The sequence below is a fragment of the Thunnus thynnus genome, chromosome 20 (assembly GCF_963924715.1).
Source record: "Thunnus thynnus chromosome 20, fThuThy2.1, whole genome shotgun sequence".
NCBI classification, from domain to species: domain Eukaryota; kingdom Metazoa; phylum Chordata; class Actinopteri; order Scombriformes; family Scombridae; genus Thunnus; species Thunnus thynnus.
This window is the reverse complement of record NC_089536.1, coordinates 18,405,475-18,427,145: the sequence shown is the minus strand read 5'-3', so window position 1 is coordinate 18,427,145 and position 21,671 is coordinate 18,405,475. Positions and strand designations below refer to the sequence as shown.

The following is a 21,671-nucleotide window of genomic DNA, read 5'->3' as shown; positions in this document are numbered from 1 at the left end:
CTGGCTTGTGTCTGAAGCTCAGCTTGTTTGTCCATCTCTGTGTCCCCCCCCCCGCCCCCCCAAACACACATACATACACCCTTCCCCGAGGGAAAAATATGGTCTATGGGCAAGAACAGAGAGTCCGAGTTGAGGAAGGAAACAGGACAGTTGGTGGGAAATGTGTCTGTGTGTGAGTGTGTGTCTGTCTGTGTGTGTGTGTGTGTGTGTGTGTGTGTGGTTAAAGTGTGAGTTTGATAGTCTCCACATCTGGGCTGCACACGTCTCCCAGACCCTTTTCTTTTTTTGGTTCACTGTAAGTGTGTGTGTTTGTGTACGCAAGGGTAAGAGAGAAGTAGGATAACTTTTTTTTTCTTTCTCCTTGATCTGATTTTCAGGCATTTTGGGCCTGTTTGTTGTAACAAGACGATACAAAATATGGACAGGCTGTAATGAATAAAGGGTATGCCTAAGAAATGGGGCATTTCTGAATCTTTGTTTTCTATTTTACAGACGTTTTATTAATTTTCTGATTTGTCTACATGAGAAAGAACATCTTCTCACCTTCAGCATCCTTCTCATTGCTCTCCCTGCTCCTCTGCTGGATCTCCAGCTCGGCCAGTTCTCCCAGTATCTCCATGCCATGGTGGGGTGGAGGGCTTGGGGCTCGGACAGCAGGTACAGGCGGGTACAAGGCATCTCTGGTGGCACACAAAGCCGCAGCGATCAGGAGCTCCAGGCTCCACATGTAGGCCCCTTGGAGCTGGGCTGCTGTGCTCGCTGGGAGAGGGAGGACGGGGTCAGAGGACGGAAGAGGAGTGGGAGAGCTACATGTTACTTCCACTAAGTCCTCATCTGGACTCCTCTCATTACCCTCCTCTTCTTCATCATCCTCAACCACCTCTACATTCTCCCCAACCTCCTCTTCCTCCTCCTCCTTCTTCTCCTCTGGAGGCTCTACGGACACAGAGACAGCACATTCTGTCTGTGCGGACTCCATTTTCTCTCCTTCATCCTCCTCCATGTCCTCTTTTCCACATTGTCTATCATCCTCCTGTTCTTTGGATAGCTCGGGCTCCTCTAGGCTAGCCTTCTGGCCCGGGCAACCCAGAGAGAGCTTTACTTTTAGGGCTTTGCCTGTGGCCGGGCAGGCTGGATTGGGGACTGAAGCTGGGGAAGGGCATGGCGGCAATCCAGAAATTATGCTCTCGGGCTCGGAGACGGAGCATCCTTTCGCTTCCGCCCTCCTTTCCTCCTTCTTTTCCTCTGCAACTCCATTCTGGGACTCCACCACTTCACAGTCTCTCTCTTCTTCTTCTTCCTCTTCCCTCCTCGCCTCTTCTTTGGTGAGAGGCTGGATGTGGCACGGATGTGGGAGGGACTTGGTGTCAGGCTCTGCTGGCTCCGCCTCCACCATGGCTTGTTCAGCCAATCGGGCTTCAGGAGGAGAGGGCCCGGCCTTGTAACCCATGGTGATCGGAGGGTAGGTGTAAACAGGTGGCAAGTCTGGAGGAGAGGGGAGAAAGCAAAAGTCAAATAGGTTTTCTGACATCAAACCTTTTTTTACAATCTGACAAACTGTACATAAAATGATTTTACAAGCATCTACAGAAAATAAAAAATCTCTTTTGTCTTTCAGTCGGGCCTTTAGCCTTTTAAATTCATTGCCATTCTGTTCAGGCAGACAGGATGAAGCACATGATTACAGTTGGCATAATACACTGACAGCAGGGTGCAGAGAACACACAGTGTGTGTGTGTACTTACAGTATGTGTATGTGTACAGTACTGGATATTCTATATACACTGTGTGTGTAGGAGTGTGAGTGAGTGTATAGATCCATGTGGGATATTGATGACACCCTGCCGTTTTCCTGTGATTGCAGCGCCGGCCCTGTCACCCCTGCGCTCTTATTATTGATGGTATCCCTCCGCCCCCTGACAACGCAGCCAGATGAATGCGTATCCTTCCGCCTGCACTTCTCAAGGACCCCTGAAGGATAAGGAGGGTCTGTCTGAAGATTTCACTGACCTTCCTCTTCTGACACACACACCAGCTCGGGCACACGTGTGCACGCTGGCAGGTCACACACATACACACACTGAGTGTCCATATGCTTTCTCTGACCTTAATGGCTGACCTGCCCGCTGTCCCTCTTTAGCTTGCACAGAAAAAGATTGCACGCACACACACACACACACACACACACACACACACACATACCCCCACACACACACACTCTCTCTCTCTCTCTCTCTCTCTCTCTCTCTCTCTCTCTCTCAAGGACACACAGAACAAGGGATCAGCCATGCTTCAAACAATTTCTGCAAAATCAAAAGAATACCATGCTTCAAAGGCCAGTACTACATATCTGCAGCAGCCCCCTCCATCTCACTCTCCCTATATTTCTCTCACTATACAGTATGTCTCTCTGTCTCTTTAACTTGTTTCTTTCTCTCTATCCTGTTTGCTTTATTTAAATTTTTATTATCTGATTGTTCACCCCACTGGTACAGTTCTTTGAATTCAGGCGCTGCATTCTTTCATCAGCCTACAAGTTTCACTCACCTGGCTCTAAGGATTGTGGGTAGTCCTGTGGTGGCTGTCCCTCTCCCCTGTCACTACCCCTCTCCAGCCCTTTGGAGAGGTGTGATGGAGCAGGGCTGAGTGCCGGTGAGCGTGGCGCTGCCGCAGCAGGGCTTGGAGCGGGGGTCAGAGGGTTCGGCGGGTGCGGTCGCCTGGATGGAGAGTGGTAGCAGGGTGACTGACGATTGCTGGGACACAACCCCGGAGATGGGGTTGATGTCTTGAGCGGAGGAGGGGTGTGGGAAAAGGGTTTGGCTGCATGAGAGGAGGTGGTGGACGAAGAAGAGGAGGAAGAAGAGGAGGGAGTTCTAGATGCCGAAGATTCGTGAGGAGAGTCTTCCACTGTGATAGCATGCTCCTCGTGTTTTCTCTGTGGAAATGGAGAGGAAGAAAACAGTAGCTTAAGAAATAATCACCCAAAATGTCATATGAATTTTCATTTTGCTTCTGTTACCAACTGATTTAACACCTAGTGATTAGACCTTTATCCAGTTAATGAAATCTATTGAATTTCTTGAGATGCATTATCTCAAACAGGAGATGCAGCGGGTTGTTTAAATAAATAGGACAGGGGGGGTTAGCATGAACATAAATAGCCACCACTGCTGAGAGACAAAGAAAAAACTTTTGACAAAAAAGCCAAGAAAAAGGATGTCACAGTTTTGGCCACACTGTTTGGTTGCCAAATGATCTGGCAACACCAAAGGCTCTTTATCAGTGAAACCTTTTGGCAAGAAAAGAGGAAGTCATTGGCTTGGGTAAGTATTGGTGAGTATCATTTTGCATATGTTTTCCTTTTAGAGTTGAGAAATCAGGATATCTGTGCTTAGTTTAAGTTTTAACTTCATTAGTTCTCAATATTTCCACACTTCCTCTCATCTGCCCACTGTTTCACAATAATAAGTTAACAGCATTTTGCAAGTTTTAGGCTAAAATGTGTTCTCAGTTATATTAGTAGTAGTTGTACCTGTCCTAAGGAGTGGCGCTGCATGTGCTCCATGGCTCGCTGCTGCTGCTGCTGGTGCCGATGCTGCAGGGCGTACAGCTCCTGTTGTTGTAGGAATGAGGAGCGGGAGTAGACGGGGTGATGCTGCAGGTGAGGAGGAGGGCCACGGCCTCCGTACACAGGAGGCCAAAGACCTGACTGCTCCAGAACATCTAAAGGAGGAGACAGATAGACAGAGGTTGTCTGACATATTGTTTTATTCGAATATTGTTATATTATAATAGAAAAGGTCATCCCTGTTGGCAAACTCACACCATTTAACTTTGTGAATAAAAACAAGCAGTTAAGTAGTCAGCAGAGAGCAACAGTAAAGTCATTAAGAAAAATTGTGTTGCTGTGGGATTGACAGAAGAGCTCAGTCACCTTCACTGAACACAGGCTCCACATCCTCCATTCACCTTCTTTTTCTATCTCTCTATTTCTAATGCTGGTGTTTTCTGTGCATGGACACACACATTTCTTTCAAAGCTCCACCCTGGGCGCATATGAATTCGGATAGACACACACGTACACACACACACACACTCACGCACACACACATCCCTCCTTGGCTGCCTTGTCGCTGGGAACCTTTGTTCTGTGAGATTAGCCTGAGTGGGCTAATGTTTCCCAGGGGAAGGGTTCAGTGGATGCACTTCCCCTCTCTGCAGGAACTCCCACGGAGCGAGGCAAGGGAGGCGGGAGATAATTAAATTTCACAGCCTGTTTGCAAAGAGGCATTGACACACACACACACACACACATAGAAAGACATACACACTCTTTTCTCTCTCTAGCAACGGCTAAGATGTACAACACAACCCTTAACACTGAGCAATGTCTCATGTTGTTCCAGACATGAACACATCTAACTTTAGATGTCCACATACACACACACCTACACACAAGCGCACAAAGTTCAGTCTAAACACAAAAGTGCTCCGCCGCAAGAGAGATGAACACCAGTTAAAATGGTTTGCATAATGCTGGGCACATGCAGAGGAGGGCAATAGAATAGCTGCTCCCATTAACGAAGCTATAAAACACAGTCCCACTGACAGAGGGACTTAGTTGAGCATTATATTATGATTAGCCAATGATACTAAAACTCTGGGAGAGAAATGGCAGCAGCTCGGATGGTACAAATGGAGAAAAGGAGGGAGGAAGGGAGGGCTGTAAGTATGTAAGGGTGTGTGTGCTGTTGTTGTAAAAGGATGCTTCGCCGTACCAAGGTGATGATGTGGCCCAGGTTCTGTAGGAAGAACCACCAGTGGAGAGTTGGGGTCTTGAGTGAGTGACCCCAGCACAGGCGGCAGTGGGCTGGGCAGACCTGGTGGGAAGCCGGCGCTCATTCCCACATGGCTCAGACCTGGAACAAAGTTACACACAAAACACAGTCAAATGAGAGCAATATTTAAATACTTATTTTACTACTCCAAAAAGATAGTGGTGTGCTGAATGAGTAAATCTTGGGATGCGCTCAGCATATAAATGCAGGAGAGGATGCATAGAGGAGCAGGACTAATATGGAGTTTAGATAAAAAAAGCATTATTAACAACATAGTTGAACAAAAGACAGAAAACAGAAAAAATGCAAGGAACCCCCCACATACCACTCACACTGATTGATACATGATCTCAACAAAACAAAAAAACACATGAAAATGAAGGGCATTAAAGGTACAGACCATGTTCACTGGCTGTAAAAACAGAGAAAATGTGTAAGAAACATCATGTGCTGCCCCTCCACTCTACTCACTGTATGAATGCCCCATCCAGAGGGAGGGACTTCCTGTCCTCTGCATCCAGTGGTGGTGAGCTGGGTGAGCATGTGCAGCAGGGTCTGCCCCTAACTGACTGGCTCCTCCGGGGACCAAGAGGTGAGAGGTCAGGTCACCGTGGCAACTACTAGAAGGGTGGATCCTGGCAAACTCCACACGATCCTTGTTTTCCCTGTTGTGGCGATAGGCGGGGTGAACTTTGTCATTATCTTTATTATCCCTCTTATTGTCATCATCATCATCACCATCACCACCATTATGATCATTATCTTCATCTTTGTCATCTTCATTACCACTACTATCATTATAATCATCAAGAAAAGGAAATGTGACGGCAACAGGAACAGCCATCATCTTGTGCCTGGTCTATGAGTTCTCATTATATGTTTTCTTCCCTTAATATGACTACATAATAAGAGCCTGATACTTCAGAGACATTCGTATTAGTTCCCGTAACATTAATGCACCACATCTCATCTCAGAGAGAAAGAGAGACTGGGGAAGAGAGAGAGGGGGGGGGGGGGGTACAGAAATACCACATCAAAGGGTGAGAAGAGTAAATGGAGTGAGGGGATGAGAGAAAAGAGAAGCAGAGCCTCAGACTGGGAGAGAGACGCAGGGAGAATAAAAGAACTGCAGCTTATCAGATGAGAGAAAAAAAATGAATAGATGCTGCTAGGTGCATGTGTATGTGTATGAGTGTACGTTCATATGGGTCGGTGTTTGTGAATTGAAGTGTACCTGATCATCATTTCTCTGTCTCTGTCCAGGTGATGAAGGCTGATCTGTTCCTCTGTCAACCTCTTCCTCTCCTCTGCCTCCCGACCAAGAGGATACACAGGGCGCGACACCCCTGAATCGCAAAAAATAGAGGAAACATGCTTACACCAACTGTTGTGGACTAATCAAAAATATCATTAGATGACATTTCTGAGTATTTCCTTTGAAGGGAGAATCTACCTTCTGATACTTGTACGCGTACACATATTGTCACATTTGGATGTTCATTGCATGCCAGAAATTTGTATGTGTACCTTTCTGGCATACCCACTAACCCTTAAGTTGCCTAATTTATTTCTATGACAAAAAGTGACTTCCTACAATTCCCAGAAGGCCCTTGTCAACCTGTGCCTGTACAGAAATCAGCATCTCTGCCTCTTTATGATGAATTTCTTCCTGAAAGTGCAAAATGTTGAGCCGAGACAGAAGCTGTTTGCAAAAGGGTCTGACGTTGTGTTAATTTCAGGACAAACATCAAAAAGGACTAAGAAATATAAGATACTATATGGCACTAATAGTTGTTCTCAAAAGTGTGTTATCATGGATTTTTCCTTTAACGCAGCCTAGAGCACAGATATAGCATTAATTGACTTCCAGTGCATGCAGGAACATAAATGATGTCTGACCTTTCATGCTGGGCAGCACCCTGCCCTGTCTGCTGTGTCCAGGGGTGTTGTCTGGGGAACGATGGGGGGGCCTGGCTACTGCAACTGCAATACCCACCGGAGGCTGTCGCACCTCCCCCTCTCCTGCCTCCCCAGCCTCCTTCCCACCTTTGTCCCCCCTCTCTCCCTCATTAGTGGAGCCTCGGCGAGGAGGGAGTGACTGTTTGAGAGGGTCTTGGAGGGAGGTGTTGCTTTTGCCTCCTCCTCTGTCCCCCTTCTCTGATCTCTCTCCACCCTGCTTGAGGCAGCCCAGACCACCAAAGGGGCTCCGCTGGGGCAGCAGCAACGGCTGCTGAGAGCTGTAGTTCATTAAGTTCTTCATGGCGCTGCCTTCACCCTCAGTGGTGTGTGATGAGGAACGGGATAGGGGAGGCGGTTGAGAATGGGGCTGGTTGTGGTCAGTGTTTGGAGCTCTGCTGCTCAGCCCTCTTACTTCACCGTTGCCAACTGATGCATGGTGGGAGCCTTTTCTCTGGTCCTCTTGGTGGCCCCCTCGAGCCCCCCAAGGTGTTGCTGTCTGACTTCCATCTCTTCCCCTCTCTTCTGAACTTGCTCCATGGCTGCTGTGCTGCTGGTGTCGTATCCTAGCAACCTTTTGTCCCTCCCTCTGAACTGCTGACCCCGAGCCCACCCTCCCATCAGGATGAGGACCTGAGTGAGAACAGTCCCTGAAGGGAGGCGTGCTGGCACCAGGGCCATTTTTGGATAAGCCCTGTCCAGCCCCAGGGTGTGTCCCCTGGGCATCTGGTGGGAGGGAAGGCCGGTAAACATCGTCCACAATCTCCACATCTCGGAAAGATGAAGATGTTTCCAGGCTGCAGGACCGTAGCTCAGGCTGAGAGCTCGGATTGGAACTGGGTTTGTGGAAGTGCTGTGTCTGGTGGCTCCAGTCAGGTTTGTCAGCCTTGCCACAGCCCAGCTGCTGCTGGTGGGGCTGAGATTTGTCCTTCTTCTGGCAACTACTAAGCCGACTAAGGTGATGAGAGGGACTTTCAAAAGATCCATCTCCACTCTTGTCATCCCCCTTTCTCCCACCTCCTCCTGCACCACGACAGTCAGGAGCTGCCAAATCTCCCAGTGGCCCAACTGATGGAACATAAGTTGGGCCGATGACTTTTGCCTCCCTGCCAGATCCTCCGGATGTTGATACTGGATCTTTTGAGTGTGCCAAGGTAAGAGGGGTTGGGGGGCAGTAAAACTCAGGATGAGGATGGTGATGTGAGTGGTGCAGCCACCCTCCCGCCACTGTGGAGCCCATGTGTAAAGCATGAGGAGGAGGTGGCGGAGGGGGAGGAGGAGGAGGCATGGAATAGGAGGCCACAGAGTGCGGAGTTGGAGGTGCCAAGATGGCTGTGGCTGCAGCCGCACCTCTTCTCATACATTCAGAGGAGGAAGTTGAGGATTCGCTGATCTTCATCTCCCCATTTATGGGTCCATCCTTGGAGCAGCGCCTGCCACCACCAGATGGAGGTCTACCCACCCCACTACCACTGCAGCTGCTCAGTGCTCCCCCCTTTCCTCCAGAACCAGTCTCTGCCCCTGAACCACTGGACAGTTTACAGGCACTCATATGTTTCGTCCCCTGACTGCCCGAGTCACTGTCTCTGTACTCCTTGTGTCGCTCCAGAGGGTGTCTGTGGTCCTCCTCCCTGCTCTGGGTTGTGAGGTGAGGAAGGAGAGCGTGGTGAGGATGTGAGTAAGCTTGGTGATGGTAGCTAGATGGAGTGGTGGCAGAGTTCGTCTGATGTGAATGGGGATGATGAAGCTGATGTTGTTTGTCTTTGCTCTCCTGGTGCCGCTCCTTGCTGCTTGATCGCTCCTTCTCCTTTGACACTGATGAAACCCCTTTCTCACTCACATCCTTGGCACTCTTCCCACCTCCCCCACCACCTCCCCCGTTGTCTGTCTCTCGGCTGCAAGAGCCAAGCGGGTGGCCAGGGGCAGTCCTGGCCAGCGGAGGAAGGCTGTGATTGGTGGAGAGCAGAGGGGGCTGCGGAGGAAGGCCCCTCAGGTAGAAGTGATCTAAGAAGAGAGGAGAAAGTTTAAAATGGATCGCTACAATTGCAAGAGATTTAAATGGTAGCTGGAAAGTGGCTGTTTAAAACATTAATTTTCATAGAGTTGTATTAAAATTTCTATATTAAAATGTGTTTCTGTAACGGTATCTGGAGAAACACTAATGCTAACTAACTTGAAAAAAATAGACTCTGAGTTACCAGCTGTTCTTACTCCTGTGGTAAGTGCTGATTAAGCAGTTTAGGGAAGTATATATATAAAGTGATTTTTTTCACAGTTACCTTCACACACACACACACACACACACACACACACATACCAACACCTACCTTTTTGAGTTTCATAGAAGCGGTGCTGTCCATAGAGACCGTTGCTATGGTGATCCAGGGGACTCATAGATAGAAAAGGAGAAGCAAGACTTCCTGAATAGCTGGGGTACCCTGTCAGAGGGAGGGAGAGCAGGAAAAAATTGATGTTTCTCTGCAGCGTTGACATTCAGCAGCCCTCTAAACAAACAGTTTATCTCTACAATCTATCATGAAATGGGGCCATTTTGGAAAACACAGAAAAAAAAAATATGGCCAGTTAGTGCTACTTTCACCATAAATGCACTTTTGCACAAACACACCACATGAGTTGACATTATTTACAGTGGACAAAGTGGTGACAAAAACCACAGCCGACAGCTACTGGCCAAGTGTTTGCAGCATTTAACTGGATGGAATTTGCTCTTCTACAAAACACATTTTTCCCAAACCCAAGACAAATAGTATGAACCATCACAACCCCCCTCCTTAAAACACACACACACACACACACACACATACACACATACACACACAGTCCTCCCAAGAGGTCACTGGGAGGTAAATGGTCGTTCCACTCTGTTCCTCGTCTTCAAGGACGTTGAACTGAATTGTGGGATAGAGGAGGTCTTGGTGGTTGTGTTGATGGGGGTGGATGGGTGTAGAATTGGGTGAGGGTCGCTGCGGGTGTGTGTGTATGTGGTGGTTGAGAGTGGGGTGTTATTTGGAGAAAAAACAGTAAAATCGCCACAGGTCCATGCACATACACAGAGGATCATACACAAGTACACAAACGCGGGAGGCAGACATCTCCACTTTATGGGGCCAAAAGGCTTGGATTGTGTGTGTGTGTGTGTGTGTGTGTGTGTGTGTGTGTGTGTGTGTGTGTGTTCTCCAGCAGCTGGTTTCATGCCCCACAGAGTGTCCTTGCCGGCCCGTTAATTGGCAGCCGTTAAAAGTTTAACGGTGGTGGCCAAAGTAAACAGCACTCCATAAAAACTCATCCTACGCATTCCACAGTCGCACTGCAAAACCACCAACGCCCCCTCACTGCTCCCAGCATGTTTGTGTGGGACTCAGTGTGTCTGCGTGTTCATGCTGCAGTGTAAATGCATGAATGTGTACACTCCACTGTGTGTGTGTGTGTGTGTGTGTATGTGTGTGTGTGTGTGATTACTCTGACTGGTTAACAACCAGTGAATCTAAATGGCGACAATTAACCAAAAGGCTCTATCAGCCATCTAAAGCCAATCCCCCGGGTAATGATGAGTGATAAAACTCAGGGGGGAGGGAGGGAGGGGAGATGAAAAAGAAGAAGAGGGGAACAAAGACGGCAGAGGGACACTGTGAGAAAAAAAAGGGAGAGAGAAAGAAAGGAAGGAAGGGGAAGTAGGAAAGAACTGATAGGTTAGCAAATGAACAGATGATAGAGAGACAGAAAAGTAAAAGAGACAGAAAAAAGAACAGGGCTGTCAATATGAAAAGCCCCCAATCTGGTGCTGCTGTGAAGCGTTTGGAGAGAGGAGTGTGTGTGTGTGTGTGTGTGTGTGTGTGTGTGTGTGTGTGTGTGTGTGTGTGTGAGGGGGGATGGAAGATGAAGGAGGAAGTGAAGGGGAAGTGGAGAGCTTTGAGATGGCGGAGATGAGAGGACAGAGGAAAGGGAAGTAAGGAGAGAAGTGAGTGCACATGAGAGAGGAGACAAAAAACAAGGACTGGTGTGGAAGAGGGAGAGCGAGCAGGATAGGTGTGTGTGTGTGTGTGTGTGTGTGTGTGCGAGAGAGAGTTAGTGTACGTTTGAGAAGGAATATGTGCTGTGCATTTCTTTGCGAAAATGTCTCATCTGTGAATACGTGTGTCTGTAGTGTGTGAGTGTATGAGTGTGTGTGTGTGTGTGTGTGTGTGTGTGTGTGTGTGTGTGTGTGAGTGTGTGTGTATTGGCCAGGTCTCTTCTCTCTGCGCTGGCTACGCTCCACTCTCTGGACCGTGGCCAGCTGGCAGACCGCCTACCGGAGCTCCCTGGCTTGAATTCTTAAAAACAATCATTTGTAGTGTGTGTGCGCGTGTTCGTGCGTGCGAGCGTGCGCACACGTGTATGTGTTCAGACATCAAAGCCGAGCCACACAGACACAAAATCTGTCTGATAGGCACACACATTCTCCCTCCGCACACACACACACACACACACACACACACACATTCTTGCTCTCTTTTCACTGCTGCTCTCTCCTGCGTTCACGTTGAAGTCCTGCCTCCGACTCTTTCTATGAATCTGATTTATAAGACAGTCACTCCGGGCGACATTAGTGCTCATTTTCAGGGCTTAACTGTTGCTATTTATCGCTCGATGAGCTACAAATGAGGCAGTTGTACAAACAAAACTTGTCTCCTTTCAAGCTTTAAAGCTGCACCAGGATAGATTTCTATGTAAAAACACAGCTTTTATGAGTTTGTCTTATGAGCTTGAAATCAAAAATTTGCAGTGGTGAAGTGTCCCCAGACAGTGTGTTTGACTTACTTGCCCAAATTAAATTCTGGTGTGTACACTTGTCTGCTGACAGGATGTTACAAATTAAAACTTATAGCGGGGAAATAAATTCTGTTTCATAAACAGCAGCTCTCTCCAGAGAGAGCTGGACCCACCATCCTTTGCTTCTCTTTTCTTCTGGTACAAAGCAATTAAACGTTGATTACAAATAAAAAAGACCCCTTAATTAGAGGAATTTTCTTAATTTCAGCTATATTTGCGCCTCAAAATCTTCACTTCCAAATTGTGTCTACTGGGGGAAGTCTAGATGTCTTGTGTCCATGCCTTAAACCACAAAGAGACAAATGTGCGGGATATTGTTTGGTCCAGTGGTTTGTGGGATAATTGGCAGGTAGACCATTTAATTCATGCTGTAAAATAAGTCAGAAGAGCCCTTTTTCCATGGCAGACAGTTTGACTTGTCATAGCAGGGACACCACAGGTGTAACTAATAACATTAACAAGGGTTCAGTTCCATTTACGTGTCCCTGTAAGTCGTTTCAGCGAGCCAGCGTGCACAATACCAGGACCCTGAGACTGGCTCACCTAAATGGAATGCAGTTGTTATTCATGTTATTGATTACACCTGTGCTTTTCCTGCTCTATGACAAAATGTCTGCTGTGAAACTACAGTGGTCTCATAGCTGGTTAAATGTATTTTTTTTTTTTATTGCAGTACAATGCACGTTATTGAAGAAAGCAAATAAAGTGAATGTCTGCATATAAGCTTTCTATTCTAATCCCAAGCAACAGTGTTTGGAGACGTAAAAAAACTTTTCCATGGCGACATGTCTGGGTTTTATCGTTCACTCGCTCACATTTTGTGAAGAACTGGTGGAACGTGAAATTCTGATTCTGACCGTTTTCAGTTAGTTGAGAAATACAGCCTGTGACGGAAGCTGTCTCTCCACTGTAGCTCTTTTGGAGGTTATCTCTCTAGACCCATCTCGCTGTCAAAAGAGAAATCCTCTTACACACACACACAGAAACACATGCACACACATACCTGAAAAGGACAGATAACTAAGTCAAGCTCACTTTCTAACCACAAACGGTTAACAGTCGAAAGAGGACATGATGCATGTTGATGCGCACATTTTTGTTTGTGAGAGAGTGTGCGTGTGTGTGTCTGATCAGGAAGGGGGCCGTTGGAGGTCGGTTAGCCCAGAAGGGGCCCAGAGGGTGGGGCTGCGGTCAGAGGGGGAGGTGAATGTGAAGAGAGAGAGGATGGTGGAAATAGGGGTAAGTTTCAGTGTGCGTGTGTGTGAGTGTGTGTGTGTGTGTGTGTGTCAGTGTGTGAGGGGGGATGTAGAAGCTCATGAAACTTAAAACTTACCCCCAGAAGAGCATAAGGGGGTGAGAGATGATTGAATGAAAGGGGGGGAGAAAATATCGGATTGTGCTGGCAATGGGTGAAGAGGAGTGCTTGAAGAACGTTGTTGAATTACTGTTGATTATGATGCTATCTTTATACTGCATGAGGGTGTGTGTGCATGTGTGTTTGTGTTTTTTAGGTTGGGGCAAGAGGAAGAGGAAGATTTTGGTCGTGCACCAGTTCTGAGAGCGACACGGTGCTCAAGCTCTGAACTAGAAAACAGCCACAAACACAAAACCACATACAGCACCAGAAGAGAGTTGCATGTGTGTGTGTGTGTGTTTCTATAAGTAGCATCATCTGAGGCATCACTGCTGCGCGTATTTGGCCTCAGCTCAGTGTTGGTTAAACCACTTAATGGCTCCATCTCGATCTAATCCCAAACCAAGACCCTGGATTAACCAGAGACCAAGCACTCTGTGCTGCCTCCTGTGTGTGTGTGTGTGTGTGTGTGTGTGTGTGTGTGTCTTACCTTCATGTGAATGGGGGAACCAGATAGGGGAGGCGCTCGAATGGGGTCCAGTCCTATATGAGGGGGAGGACGGGGAGGCAGCAGGTCCCGAGGGGTGAGGGGGCTGGGAGGGCGGGGACCCCACACTGCTGGCCAGGAAGGAACCCATGAAGGAAGCACCTGAGAGACAGAAAAATGTTGGAGGTTAGAGAGGTGCTCACTGATTAAATTTGTCTCTCGGTGAGCAAGCGCTGGGGGGATAAATCTCCTGAGATGCTGATGAGAAAGCAACACCACAGAGGAAGTACTCAGAAGCTCCCAAGTATGACTGTTTAACTGAGAGAACTTCCTCAGATGAAGGTAAAAAAATACAGAAGTTAAAAAAAGACGTGTGTAAATGACGAATGTTTCATATGCTTTCTAGACTTAGGCTTTTTTTGCACACACATCTCGGTTTGTCACACTTACGCCTAATTTTGAAAACGACTTGTGCACATGTCTGCTTTTAAATACTTTGACAATGTCTGTGGTCACCATTTGTGTCCAAATGTATGTGTCACTTGTTGCTTGCAAACATGCCATGGCCAAAAAGAAAGAAGACCTGGCGTTGAACGTGGGAATGTTCATCTTCTAATACACATTTTCCAAAAATAGTTTTAAACAACCTGAAATATCATGAAATATCTGAATGATCAGAGCACCCTTGGGTTCGTTGAAACACAGCACGAGGTTGAGGCTAGAATTTTCTCCTGGTAAAATGTGAAAAGTCAGATGCGGCAGATCTGGGTGGCATTAGTATTACTGAGGAGTGCTGTAAAAAATGAAATTATGTGACCTGCCCTAGAGAAATTAATCCCTTCAAGCTACATTCACACGGCAGCTGGAAGTGTCCCAATTCTGATCGTTTTTCTCCTCACATGTGACACACATATCTGATTTTTTTTCCCTCTTAAAGTTATGATTGGAAAAAAGCTTCTTTTTTTCCAATTCTGATCTGAATGGGTATGTGGTACAAACTGGAGCCGGAGGCACGTGACTGATATGGAAGTGAGTACGGGTTGATTAATGTCACCTGTGACAAAATCATTGTTGTTATTTTGGTGCCAGGTCTTAGTCAGCATCAAGTGATAAACATGACACTTGAAGGTCAAAGCCAACGTGGAGGCTCTTAAAACAGAAGGTAAAAAGTGAGGTTTCTCTGATTTCACTTAGAAATTCTGTTTGCTGAGATTTTGAGGATGACTTCTACATTAAGAATACATCATGACTTAACAGATAGGAAGCTATGTTTGCACTGATAAACACGTCTCAGGCTCAGATCTACTTTAGCCCTGCATGACAAAACACAGAACCCTCATTTTTTTTGAATGAAGCCAGTCTGTCCACATAGAGGTCTCCAGCAAAACACCACAACCTTCCACAAACACCTCAACTTTTGTCTGACTGCAATGTGATGTCATCTCGCGAGGTGCTGCAGTGGCCAATCAAACTTTGTGACATGGACACAATATTTGCTGTTGTAGTGTTGTAAAATCATAAACTGAGGTGCAGTGTTTAAGCACCTGATAAGCTTTCAAACTTATGGATCTATTAATCAAAAACCGGACTTCCTAGATCATGAGTCACTGTAGTGGTACCTCAAACAATACATCAACGCCAAAGCTGCCCCTCACACAGGACTGTTATGAACACCTGCTCATACTTTACGCAACATATTAGCCAAATTCAGATTTTCTGCTCTGAATGTTACTGACAAAGATGGAAGCAAGCTGTAAACCCAACATCAAGCTTTCACGCAGATTCTACATCCTGCTTTTCTACCAACCATGTCTCGTTAACTTCATATATTACTGAGTTGTTTTCCCACTAATGTTGCGTTGGTAATCGCTGCTGCAACCAAAGCACTTTGGTTAAGGTTGGTGAAAGAGCATGGTTTTGCTTAAGGGTTAATTAACATGTTGTGCTGCAAGTCGTTGCAGTCTTTTTTTTTTTGCATTAAACCACGACCATTTCCGTAACCTTAACCAAGTGCTGTGAGTGCCTAAACATAACCATAAAAAGCTGTAGTGACTTCTACTTGAAGATCGGACATTTTAGTGGAGAAAAAAAGAACTATTCGTTGCCAAAAACATGAATTAACAACATTTTCTTATTATGTTGAGAGACAACGTAATTCAGCCAGCATTGTGTTCCTACCTAAAGGTATTTGCTGTTGCAATTTAGTTGTATATGAATATAATCTCAGACAGAGACAGACGTGTTTCTACAGTCTATGATCAACATGAATGGCGATTAGATTTACAGAAAGGAAACTAGTAGAAACATAGTTACAAAAATCATAGCATCATTCGTTGATCATTCATGTCATTTCAACATGGCTTTCTAATATTTCACCTAGGTGAAGATTTGCAGTCATATTCAAAAACATCACACAGGATGTAGTTTCAACTATGAGTAAAAATGTAGTTTCACCTCTTAGAAAGGACTACGAGCAAGCTTAGACATTCAGTCTCATCCTGTAACAGTTTAAGCGAACAGGCTCAGTTCAGTTTGGCTCCGTTTGAATGTATCTCCACTTATCAGCATGCTCTCATTTAGTGGAACAACCCCAACAGTTGTAGGGGAAGGAGGAAACAAATCCACAGGGAATCAGGTAATTAGTCACTGGATGGAGGGAAAGAGAGACAGAGAGAGAGGTGGTGGGTTGGGTCGTTACACATAAATGCTGCCTCGCATCAGAGACAATTACCACAACAGTCCGCATCTGAGTCACACACATACACACACACAAACACGTACAGTACCTTCACCTCAACCACGACCCGACGCCCTAACAACCACAACCACAACTGCCTTCAACTGTCTGCCGATCTCTCTCTCTCTCTCACACACACACACACACACACACCCACACACACTAGAGAGAGAGCACAGGATAAATCAAGAGAGAGATGGAGCAGCGGTATTAAGAGACAAATCAGAACAGAGTCTCTCTATTTACACAAACACACACACACACACACACACACACTACACTGCACTTAGACAATTTAAAAGCAGAAATCTCTCAGTCTTTTTTGCTCTTGATGTAGTCACAATAAGGAGTAAGGAGAAAAAAAAAAAGAATCGGCCAAAACTTTCCTTCTAGACATTTATTTTCTCTCTTTCTGCCTCTCTCTCTCAGCTGCTCTCAGACAGGATATTTTTTCAGTGTTTTTTTTTTTTTTTTTTCTCCAAATCCTCTCTTGTACAACTGTAGATCAGTGGCCTTTCAGCCAGTCATAATAAAACACAGCTCATATAAGAATCGGGCTGATTTCACAAGACCCCCCTGGCAGTGCAGTGCAGACTCTCTTTCACACACACACACACACACACGTACGTCAAATAGAGAATGACACACACACACACACACACACTTGGCTCGCTGTACCTCATCGTCTATAACAGACGACAGGAAAAAAGAGTCAGTTTTCAGCTGAGCAGCCGTGCATTTTTGAAAATTAGACGAGGCATCTTGAAGTGTCTCCAAGGCCCATAAAAGTCAACTTACATTAAAGAAGACAGTAAAACAAAAATAAATGTTACACTGATTTCAAACAGTAGTGATATTGATTAGCAAGTTTAGTGTTGTAAATACTTTGCATTCCTTGTTGACTTTCTTCCCACAGCCGTTCTTTAATCTCCCACCCTCTCAGATCTCCACCCATCCCCCTATTTCCCCATCTTTTTCCATTTACTCATCTCTTTCCTTTTTCCCCTCTTTTCCCCCATTCCCTCTTTCCTGTTACCTCCCTCCCTCCCTCCCCCCTCCCCCTCTCTGTCTGTTTTCTGTTGGCGAGTTGAGGAGAAAATCATATTTGCCCGCTCCCTCTGGCCTGCTGATATGGAAAATCATCTCGGAGGCCAGCCGCTAACGTAAACCTTATTTCTGTCCCTGCGTGTGTGTGTGTGTGTGTGTGTGTTTTTCTCTCCTCCCCTTCTTCTCTTCCTGCCCTCTGTTTCCGCCTTTGTTTTATCCTGATCTGCACATTCCCTTTCCATCTGTCACTGCTGCATCCTCTCGTAGTTTCCCGTAGCTCTGAGCAGAAACGCCAAATGACGAAAGCAAACATACTGAATTAGCCACAACTGACGAGATGCATCAGAGGAATAGTGTGAAAAGAAGACAAACATAACAAACATTACTCTAACTCAACAGTGGTTTTGACTTTCAGATCAACCACAGATATGCAACCACATCAAAAATTCAACTCTGACCCAAGTGACATCATGATTATGTACGCATATTACTGTTATGTGCATATGTTATTTACCATAAATAAAAGCTGCTGTCTGTGAAAACAGCTACATTCAGTCTCCATAGTGGTAATTAAAGTAGAAAACGTGTTTGTATGCTTCCCATTTTCCCCCAGTTGGCATCACGAGTTGGAAAAGTGTGTCAATACACAGGCAGCGAATCCTCAGATGTTGACAATCCAAGGTAATAAAAACCGGGATTATGAGTTTTCTATTCACGCTAATACAGTCAGCTGTACTTACAGTGAGCAAAATCTGCTTTAGTTTATTTATGATTGACTGTAATGTGATTTGCTGAGGGGAAAATCCACTCAAAAACACTTAAACACTGTAAAAAAAAAAAAAAAAAAAGTATTGGAAGTGTGCCTCGCTTTTCTGGGCAGGTTTTTGCTGCTTGGCATATTTTTGGTATTCTCATGGATAACAGGGCCAAACATAAATTTTGGGATGTCGCTATAATTCCAGTGCAGCCACAGTGGAGTATGATAGCGGCGAATCTGAAGATTCAGCAGTATAAAGGTCAGGATTTGATGTCAGTGTTTCAGAATATAACAGTCAGAGACTCAGATAGTGTTTTACACTGATGTTTAACGGTCATTTAGGGAGGAGTCTATCTATAAAAAGCAAAAAAAAAAAAAAAAAAAGGAAGAAAGAAAACTAAATTCTCTACAGAAAATAGTTAAAAAAAGAGCTGTCACACTATTGCTCCTACAAGAGGTTGATTGAAATAACACCTATGGTAGTGTGGGAATAGAGTGGAATATTTTATTTAACCCTAATAGATAAAAGTTGCCAAAAAAAAAAAAAAAAATTGGCTCAAATTGTGCAAGAAATGCCGCTTTTTTTGAGTGCTCTCACGTTTTCACACCTTTAAGGCACACTATGACAGTTTTAATTAAAGATGGATCAATCTGGTCTGCTCAGAAAGCTTGGCAATCATGTTTAGAAACAGTAACAGGGTAAATGCTTTCATGCAAAATCCAAAGAAAGTGTCGAACGATGAAAAGCACCCAATAACGTGCAAGGTTATTTTCTCATTTTTAAATTAAAACAGATCTGGTCTTGCATTTGTTAAAGCCACTTATATACAGTATGCGCAGTATATTGCATGTGCCAAAGCAAAGAAAAAAAACTCTGTGTGAAAAAAAAAATAACCCTGCACCCTCTTTTGTGTGTTTGTCTCAGCAGCTGCTGAAGAGTGCTTGATGAGATCTACATTGAAACAAAACAGCGAAACAAAAGATAACAGGCCAGACCGTCCCAAGGTTTCTCACTATTCTAGAGAGAGAAAGGGATGGAAGAAGAGGAGGAGAGGAAGATGAGGAGGAGGAAGAAGCAAACAGGATAGGAGAAAAGGAAGACACCAAAGGGGAGGGCATCGGTGGTGATATAACGGATGTCACAAGGACAAATAAGTAAACAGATAAAGTAATGGAGTGATATTCTTTGCAGCTCTCTGAATGGACTGTTGCTGATCAATACACACACAAACACACACACACACACACCTGGAAGGATGACGAGTTAAATCGATCTCCATCCGATTGAAGATCAATATCCTCTCATGTTCTATTGTCACATTTGCCAATTAACAAAAGCCTCTGTCCACACACTGATATACTGAACTCTTGTCTCTCACACACACACACACACACACATTCTCTCTTTTACCAACTCTGCCAATGGTGGCCACTACTGAAAGAGCCTGACAGTACAGTCTCAGCATGTGTGTGTGTGTGTGTGTGTGTGTGTGTGTCAGAGGTTCTGACTCTCGTTAGCTTGGCTGTTACGCTTATTGCCGTACACTTGGCAACCTCTCGTCAGTCTGACCCTTTCATAAGCCTCCAACCACCAAGGACCCTGGCACTGAGCCTTCAATCTGTGTGTGTGTGTGTGTGAGTGTGTGCGCAAGAGTGTGTGTGCGTGCAAGTGTGTGTGTGTGTGTGTATTTAGGGGCAGGAGTCAAGCCAGACCTTTCTGATCTGTTTTGACACCACGGAATTGCACAAGTGACAGGGCTACTCAAACAAGGCGGTCGTGGAAGACGCTTAGACACACACGCGCGCACACACACACACACACACACACACACGCACACACACACTCACACACAAAGGTCCATAAAAGCATTATGGCACTGGGGACACAAACACATTCAATGTGTGAGTAAGCGCCCGAGCGGTGCTTACAAAGAATACGTTCAGGGGAGAAAAGGAGTTCTTTTGCTCGACTAGATCCAGATAGCATTTTCCTTCTGCTCTATCTTATTATTCATCAACGATTCCTCTTGACTCATTCATGTTAGAGAGAGCAGGGTGTGCAAGCAAAGCATGGCATGTCGCCTGGGACAAGCGGCTGTACTGAATCACATTACGGCGGGAAGAAGAGAGAGGACAGAGAAAGAGAGAGAGAGAGAGAGAGAGAGAAAAAGAGTGGAGGGGAAAAATGAGATGAAAGAGCTACAAATGAGAGATGTCCCTGTGAGGCGCATAAATCAGCAGACTATGAACAGCACAGCTCGGGCTGCGGACCAGAGCCTTGCCGTCACACACACACACACACACATATACACACATTCCCTCTCTACTACCATCTCTCTGCATGCACCAGACTACTGTAGTAACATCCCGATCTCGCTGCGCCTACACGTGTGCATTTACACCATCAAAAGCCACTGAGGATGCTAAAAGACACATCATCTGCTGACTGTGATTCCATAAAAATGACAGAAAATAAAAAGCAGAGGGAAAGCAGGAGGAATTAAATAAATAGGAGAAGAAAACGTGCAACATTGCACCTTGTGTCAAACCAGCCTGAAAAGCCAAAAGAAAAAAAAAAAAACTCCAGTGTTCAGAGTTTTCCAATGGCGAACGTGGCCCACGAGATCCACCAGCAAACTGTGAGTGAGAAGGAAAATGTTCCTGCTTTTGACCACAGACTTTTTGGACGCCACAGACCCACCCTCCCACCTACGGCAGGAGGAAAGGCCATATATGGTCGCGGAGAGCAGGAACACATAACACATGAGAGATTCAGGAAGGAGGGAAGGGGGGCTGTCAGAGTAGATTTTTCCATGTTTTACCAAAGAAAACAGGGGAATTTGGGGAATAGGGGTCATACGAGACTGGCTCTGATGCTTGGGTCAGAATGAAACACACACACATACACACACACATACACTAATTAAAAGCATAAGGTTGCTGATATTTCAGGAAAGCCTGCGGTGAGAGTCAATAATGCAATTCTGTCTACTTGGGTGTGTGTGTGTGTGTGTGTGTGTGTGTGTGTGTGTGTGTGTATGTGCGTAACCCTCCTCCTCCCCCAGACAGCCTCCCACCCCCACATCCCCCCAGTAGTTTTGTAGCTCTGGTAAACAGCAAGGAAGCTTGTTCTGGGAGTTTTGGTCGTCCTCCAGTCCGACATGATGGTGCCACACCCTTGTGGTCCATTCACTCTGCAGCCACAGCAAACATACACACACACATACACTCTCACACATGCACTGACAATAATGATTTGAAGCTGTATGTGCCTGCCGCTGGATAAAATACACCTGGGGGTCAAGACACAAGGAAGAGCACAAAGTGAGTCGAACAGAAAACACGTCACCATGACCCTGAGAGCAGAGCGGAGACAGAGCTGAACAGCACAGGTACACACGTGTTTCTTCATGATTCACTGAAGTTCAAACACAAGACAAGTTTACCACTCATCATCATTAACGCACAATTCCTATTAAACACATTCTTTACAGCTGCATTATGTGACTCATTAACTTATTTGTGACTCTGTTACCTATTAACGTGTATTCCTGATTGCAATTATAGTTCAAAAGCATGAAAGTAGACGTTAACAATATGTGAAGACCAGTGCTGGGGGTAGTCTGACTCACAGGATGTAGACTGTGGGTATAAACCAGCTGTTG

General features: G+C 45.7%; 1 protein-coding gene across 3 annotated transcripts in view; it reads right to left on the bottom strand.

Annotated features, from left to right (window-relative positions):
• Positions 1-21,671, bottom strand: part of bahcc1b (BAH domain and coiled-coil containing 1b) — a 64,460-nt gene that overhangs the window by 19,221 nt on the left and 23,568 nt on the right. For all 3 annotated transcript variants that reach the window (XM_067575409.1, XM_067575408.1, XM_067575410.1), the window contains exons 3-11: positions 13,469-13,627; positions 9,122-9,232; positions 6,738-8,798; positions 6,073-6,184; positions 5,310-5,503; positions 4,779-4,919; positions 3,533-3,723; positions 2,548-2,935; positions 544-1,485 (exon numbers count right to left, since the gene is read on the bottom strand). In XM_067575409.1, coding sequence (XP_067431510.1) covers positions 544-1,485; positions 2,548-2,935; positions 3,533-3,723; positions 4,779-4,919; positions 5,310-5,503; positions 6,073-6,184; positions 6,738-8,798; positions 9,122-9,232; positions 13,469-13,627 — 4,299 coding nt within the window. The remainder of the gene's footprint in view (positions 1-543; positions 1,486-2,547; positions 2,936-3,532; positions 3,724-4,778; positions 4,920-5,309; positions 5,504-6,072; positions 6,185-6,737; positions 8,799-9,121; positions 9,233-13,468; positions 13,628-21,671) is intronic.